At 45.2% G+C, this 7,554-nt stretch overlaps 1 protein-coding gene across 1 annotated transcript; it reads left to right on the forward strand.

Moving 5' to 3' along the window:
* Positions 1 to 4,728: 4,728 nt before the first annotated feature.
* Positions 4,729 to 6,742, forward strand: LOC118415103 (vicilin-like seed storage protein At2g18540). The gene has a single exon (XM_035819460.1). The coding sequence runs from the start codon at positions 4,801 to 4,803 to the stop codon at positions 6,247 to 6,249; it is 1,449 nt and encodes a 482-aa protein (XP_035675353.1). The 5' UTR covers positions 4,729 to 4,800; the 3' UTR covers positions 6,250 to 6,742.
* Positions 6,743 to 7,554: the final 812 nt, after the last annotated feature.

The following is a 7,554-nucleotide window of genomic DNA, read 5'->3' on the forward strand; positions in this document are numbered from 1 at the left end:
AGGGTGATGACTTAATGTCGCGATTGTAGCTTAGGCTTGAAGTTCCGGCCTGGCAGACTTGGTATCATTGGAAAGCTCCCTTAGTAAGGAATAGAAAGGTGCAAACCGCAAAATCTTCGGATACTTCCTTCTCGAGATAGTCTTGAATATACGGACCCTGTTTAGGCGCAACCGCTAGCTCCTTTCTTGAGACCCCGCCTGCCACGGCAGCGGGTAGGGTGATGACTTAATGTCGCGATTGTAGCTTAGGCTTGAAGTTCCGGCCTGGCAGACTTGGTATCATTGGAAAGCTCCCTTAGTAAGGAATAGAAAGGTGCAAACCGCAAAATCTTCGGATACTTCCTTCTCGAGATAGTCTTGAATATACGGACCCTGTTTAGGCGCAACCGCTAGCTCCTTTCTTGAGACCCCGCCTGCCACGGCAGCGGGTAGGGTGATGACTTAATGTCGCGATTGTAGCTTAGGCTTGAAGTTCCGGCCTGGCAGACTTGGTATCATTGGAAAGCTCCCTTAGTAAGGAATAGAAAGGTGCAAACCGCAAAATCTTCGGATACTTCCTTCTCGAGATAGTCTTGGAATATACGGACCCTGTTTAGGCGCAACCGCTAGCTCCTTTCTTGAGACCCCGCCTGCCACGGCAGCGGGTAGGGTGATGACTTAATGTCGCGATTGTAGCTTAGGCTTGAAGTTCCGGCCTGGCAGACTTGGTATCATTGGAAAGCTCCCTTAGTAAGGAATAGAAAGGTGCAAACCGCAAAATCTTCGGATACTTCCTTCTCGAGATAGTCTTGAATATACGGACCCTGTTTAGGCGCAACCGCTAGCTCCTTTCTTGAGACCCCGCCTGCCACGGCAGCGGGTAGGGTGATGACTTAATGTCGCGATTGTAGCTTAGGCTTGAAGTTCCGGCCTGGCAGACTTGGTATCATTGGAAAGCTCCCTTAGTAAGGAATAGAAAGGTGCAAACCGCAAAATCTTCGGATACTTCCTTCTCGAGATATTCTTGAGTATACGGACCCTGTTTAGGCGCAACCGCTAGCTCCTTTCTTGAGACCCCGCCTGTCACGGCACCGGGTAGGGTGATGACTTAAGAACGCGATTCCAAGATAGGGTTAAAGTTTCTGCCTAAAACACTTGGTATGGGCCGAAAGGTTGCTTAGCAAGGAATAGAAAGATGAAAATTGCAGAATCTTCGGATACGTCCTTCTCGAGATATTCTTGAGTATACGGGCCTTGTTTACGCGCAAGCGCTAGCTCCTTTTTTTAAACACCGCCTGTCACGGCACCTGGTAGGATGATGACTTTTAAGTCATTACCCTACCAGGTGCCGTTAAAGAACGCGTTTTCAACTTAGGGTTCAATTTCCGGCCTAGAATACTTGGTATGGTTGGAAAGGTTGCTTAGCAAGGAATAGAAAGATGCAAACCGCAGTATCTTCGGATACTTCCTTCTCGAGATATTCTTGAGTATGCGGGTCCTGTTTAGGCGCAAGAGCTAGCTCCTTTTTTTGAAACACCGCCTGTCACGGCACCTGGTAGGGTGATGACTTAAGAACGTGATTCCAAGTTAGAATTTAAGGTCCGGCCTGACAAACTTTGTTTTTTTTGGAAAAAGTTGCTTAGTAAGGAATAGAAAGATGATGAAAACCGCAAAATATTAGATGCGCTTTCTGACCTCAGCTTTATATGTTTAAACCATTGCTTCCGATTCTTACCCGTCTTTCGACGCATTGCGCTAACACTACGCATCGCAAGAAATCGCGAGCAATCGTACGCGCTTTGCGACCATGGCTTTACATACGCGCGTACATACGCTGGAGTCTCCGCAACCTTAAACGATCTTTCGGCAAGTTCAACTTTGTATCGTTGGAAAGGTCCCTTGGTATGGAGTTGTAATCCGCAAATCGCATTAAAAGATTGTGTTTTGTTGCCGAGATATTCTCGATTATGGGGTCACCTTAGCTAACCGCTAACTACACTTTCGCGCGTACATTCTTGCGTATATTCACTGGAGTTTCCGCAACATTAAACGATCTTCCGGCAAGTTTAACTTGGTATCGTTGAAAAGGTCCTTTGGTATGGAGTTGTAATCCGCAAACCGCATTAAAATTTGTGCTTTGTTGCCGAGATATTCTCGATTATAGGGTCACCTTAGCTATCCGCTAACTACCCCTTACGCCCGTATATACGTCGGAGATGCCGCAATCTTAAATAATCTTCTGGCGGGTTCAACTTGGTATCGTTTTAAAGATTCCTTGGTATGGAACTGTAATCCGCAAAACACATTGAAAGATCGCCTTTGTTGCCGAGATATTATTGTTCTAAGTTTTACCATAAATGAACCATAACATTAGACAATCTGCAACTTGAGCTGATCCTCCTTGGCTAAACTTGGTATCGCTGAAAAGGTCCCTTGGTATCTTTTTATAGAAAGCAACCCGTCTGCAAACATATATTTAAATTGGATTTGTGTGCATGAAAGGTGTCCACATAAGCTTAACCAACCGAACCAGGTATCACCGCCGGACCAAAAATATAGAACACCTGTTCTATCTGTCGTTTTTTTTTTTTGGGGGGGGGGGGGCGTTGAGTTCGAGAAGTTTAAGATTCTAATGCCCAGAGAAGCAGCTTCGCCGCTCTCCGTATAGAAAATAATAACCCATGTTGAAAATAGCCATCTTATGACGTTGTCATGTATAAGTAATACAATTGGTGTTGGAATGTAATCATGTTGTGAAACGGTTGCGTAAGTATACACCAAACATATGTTTTATGGGTGTGCTATAGATTAAGTGTTTTGTCGTGACTTTTAAGAAGGCTCTGATACTAATGAGATTTAACTGTATAACATCGATGTTATTGTTTTGTCCCTTTCGTGCCTATAGCTGGTACGGTGGCACATGAGGCAGCAAATGTCTTTGCTGTTTGTTCTCAGTAGAGTTTGTATATTGACCACTTAACGACAATGAAGTAAGATGTTGGAAATAATTATACAAGGAGGTAGCGGTTAACATTTTTTTAAGGCTGAAAGGTTGTTGACAGGAGGGAAACTGTTGTCATCGAGAGAGTTCCAAAGTTTGGCAGTCCGGGGAAAGAAACTGTTGCTGTAGAAGGACTTGGAAACCGGGAATTGAATAGTATGTGCGTTTAAGAAAAACTCAGTGTTGCACTGAAATGCTTTCAGTGGAGGGACAAGTAATGTGAGATCATTGGAGTAATTGCCATGGAAGAACCGGTTGAAAAGGGATAGTGATGCAACAGGTCTTCTGTGTGAGATTGAAAAGACACTGTGAACTATGCTTATTATAAACTATAAAATGCTAGTGGAGAAAGTGCTGCATAGCGTAGCGAGCAGTACTTCATAACAATCGTATTCGAAATTGCCCCAGGCAGAAAATATATCGGTCAACGCCCAAGCCACGGTGGGTTGGAAACTACAAGTAGGCCATGGCCAGATTCAAGCTTTTACAAGGATCACGTACCATCTAACAAGTGGTCCAGGCCAAGGACACACGTATCTGTCTATGACAAAAAGGTAATTCTGTAAGCTACAACTGTTCCAACTCTCGTGGGACTGCGGATGTGACTTGGCGCTTCCTCTGCGGAGCAATCAAACGCCATCAATATTTCATCTCTTCGCGGACGTGTAATTTGGTTTTCAGTCAGACCAATTATCTTCATCAATAAATCAAGAGGAACAGGAGAATATGGTCCCAAACGGCTAGCTACAGTGTATCGTTCCTGTACACACGTTGACAACACACTTCTTTCTCAGTTAACATGTGTAATTAACAGCAGGAAGGGCAAAAAAATGAAGTTGTTCTCTAAACTTGTTCCACATACTGTTGGCTATATCAGGCAACTTTTGCAAGGTGCCAGCGCCGATAGGTTCTGAAATATTGAACATCTAACTATCCATGCTACTTTCTAACACGTGTGAATATATACATGTAGATCTAAGGCAATCTGTTGAATCTGCAATTGTCGAACAAGCAGCAACTGTCAGTATGATTTTAATACTTGTTTCCTTTTTACTCCGCATGAACTTACACTCATATTTGACACGATAGAAGCTTTTGTAAGCTACTCTTTGACGGATTGGTGCAAGGAGGTTGTTAAGACTTCTTGGAGCATCTAAATCATTTTGATGAAGACGTTTAGTAGAAGAAAGGTGTACATTGTATACATGAATGTACTTCGTTGACTTGCACATTTTTCTATTCAGATGTCCTAGCGACTGTTGACCTCAGGCGGTATGAGTCTGTACTGTAATAGGTTGGGGCAGGTACAGTCAATAGAACAATTAAGATACCATTAACGGTTATCTACCATCACGGTAGTTTAAAAAGTAGACGTTATAGTCCATGCAAAAGGTTGGGAATATCGACGGACGTTTCGATATAACTTTTTTCACTTGTACCATTTAGTAGATAGACATAGAGAATACAAATACACTCTGTATAAACACGAAGTCATACTGCCTCCCTCTACATGCACGGTGGTTTCTCGGCGATTATGTAATTTTAGGCCCAAAACGTCACGTTAATGGAGACTGAGAGAGACCTGGGATTGGTGGAGTCTACTTTAAGGACCTTAGCAACCGTTACCTTGTCTAACAGCGTCCTGCAGTATCATAGGTCCTGTACGATTCCATGGTAACCAAACATGGCAACCGCCGTCGCCAAGGCAACCTTTCCGAGCAGGGTAAACGAAGCGCAACGGATATTTAAAGAACGGCTAGCCGAAGGCCAGTTGACTGCAAGCCTTTGAGAGCTGAGGTGGTCTGAGGGACGGCACTACCATGAGCAGAGCGGTCCTGAAGAAGCGCAGCAGCGGGGCCAGTCTGGCCGATCCTGACTTAAACATCAGAAGGATGGAGAACCGAGATCAGCGGTCCCGGGATGACATACAGCCTCATCCACCAGAAACAACCCGAGAGATGGACACCCAGATAGAAGAAGGGGACGGCGTCACCCTTCCAGAAGTCATCGAGAAAACCTACGCCACCAAAAAGAGAAGCCCCATAAAGGCTCTCAACAACTCGCCGGTCGTCATCGACGACTTTCGGGCAAAGGTAAAAATCCACCAGCTTCAGACCGAGCTGATGAAGAAGAAGATGGAGTGTGACTACCTCCGAGAAGAGGCCAAGCAACTGACGGACGAACTCAAGTTCGAGAGGTTCATGCTGAAAAAAAAGACCAACGAAGCGATCGGCACCCTCCAAGAAAAGAACAAGGAAATGACGAAGGAGAACCAGGACCTTAGGAAGAAAGAATTGGAAGCGAAGAAAACTCTTGGTGAGTTGGATAAATCTATGGGCAATACCAAGGCGATGCTGAAGGAGGCGGAAGACAAAATGGACACAGTGGAGAAGGAAAAGATTCGCGCCATGGCAGATCTTGAGGAACTCCGGTCGGTAAACCGCCGTCTACTCGTGGAAAAGCGGGAAGCAAAAGTAGCAGAGGTCGAAGCGAGCCACCGTGCAAGTGAAGCCGAGCGAGTCGCGGAAGAGGAACTTAAAAAGCGACAAGAGGCAGAGAAGAAGCAGGAGGAACTTCTCGAGCAGAGAGAGAGCATGAAGAAAGAGCGGGATGACGTCAAAGAGGTGTATACCTCGCTTCAGGAACAGATAGAAATGGAGGAGAACAAGCGGAAGGAGTTCCCGGCAGTTTCGACTCAGACGAACGTTCGGTCCTGCCTGCTGTGTTCCAGCGACAGAGAGCTCAAGGCCGGCCACCAGGTTATAGAGGGGTGTGAGCTTCTCCCTTACTTCACCCACGGGAACAACAAGCGGCTGAACAGACACGTCGTTCTGCCCAGAATCAGCGACAAGCCTCCCTCTGCCGATGGCGGCGATGTGAGTTCCGGTTACAACACTGAAGAGAGCAACGCACAGGATCCACCGGGATCTCCTCGTAAGGGCGGCAACGGCAGCAGGGGGAAGACACCTGCAGGCAACGGGGCCGGGCGCACTCAGCTGCCGTCTGTCAAGGCAGTCCGGCGCCGCAGAAGCTCGGGCCTGATGCAGCCTCACCCTCCGTATGACGACATCACCGTGGAGGAATCCGCTGAGGACGGGATGCTGAACATCTCCATCCACGCACCGTGGCTGCTCAAGCATCAGGCCGACCCCTACATGGCAACACCGCCCGGCTACTACGGGTACGGATACGCCGTGTTGCCGTACGGAGTGGACGATGACGAGCTAGATGGAGAGGAGGACTCTACCGTAGACAAGAACGACGAGTGAACTGGTCCTATACCATACAAGAGACGGTTGCCTCAGATGAACCATTATGGACTTCGCAATGTGAGTTTTGATTGGTCGAACAAGCGATGGACAAACATATTCAAACTATATTCCGACACAGTGTTATATCTCGTGTATTGTAATCCAGAACAAGACATTCGAATTCTTCTGAATGGTATGTCACCTCGAATGGCGTGCAAGGGTACGCAGATAGAGGTAAGAGAACCTGTGAACCAGAACGGCAGTTATTGTGTAGCCATTATATACATCTGTAGCGAAAGAGCACCATCAAAAGACCAACAGATCTAGAGCTTTATTTTGCTGAGCGACCACACAGTGATCAAAAATGGAATTTGTGTGACCCATGATTTTATAGTATGGTGCATGATATAAATTGAAGTATGATTCAAAAGATAGAACAAACTTAAAAAGATTCCTTCTTTTATCGGTGAAATTCTTTGAGCTATTTGTAAATCTTTGGTCGCTCAGCGGTCGCAGCACGATCGCAGCACAGTCGCCGCCTCTAGTTGAAAGAGGATGTGACTATAGCATACACCTGTGGTGAGTCATCAGAAAATGGCATCGCGTGCAAAGAAGAGAGCGCCATTACACTTTGGTGACACATGGATTGTACAAATAGCCCCCCAAATTGCTGTTTGAGGCGAGCGGCATAAATATTTTATCATCTAACCGTTTCCAAGACGCCGTGTATATCAGAAAGCATATACAGCACAAGACAGGACCTAAGGTAGTATTTACAGCTTGAAATAATATGTAAATTGATAAAGTATAATTCTATATGTCTCAGGAACGTTCGTGGATATTATATCTAATACGTTAGAATATTACACGGAAGGTAAGGATTCAAGATAGCAAAAATGAAAGTATAGATTCTATGTAATACACGTATATATGAATTTATAGCTATAGGTCGTGACATCATTATATTAATACAGCTAAAAGGACCACCCAATTGTATTATTATGAGGGATAATGGTTATAGTTAGACCTTGATCGATATCAATAATTAATGCACTTAAAACACATGCTAATATTACTTGTGATCTACATGTATACTGTTGCTGTTTTGTAGGGACGAGTGTGAATATCTCGCCAATATAAGCTTAACACGCAAATAGCCATACACGATCGATAAGCGTTTCCACCCTAGGCTAAAATAGTTTGTTCTTTGTTATTGGGTGTGCCGACTACTCTCTCTTCGCAGCCAGTGAATTGCGAGTAGCTTACACTAGGTTTAATTAAACTGGTTTAATTTCACCAAAAGAATGAGAAGGAGACGTGGAA

This window comes from Branchiostoma floridae, chromosome 5 (assembly GCF_000003815.2).
Source record: "Branchiostoma floridae strain S238N-H82 chromosome 5, Bfl_VNyyK, whole genome shotgun sequence".
Lineage (NCBI taxonomy): Eukaryota > Metazoa > Chordata > Leptocardii > Amphioxiformes > Branchiostomatidae > Branchiostoma > Branchiostoma floridae.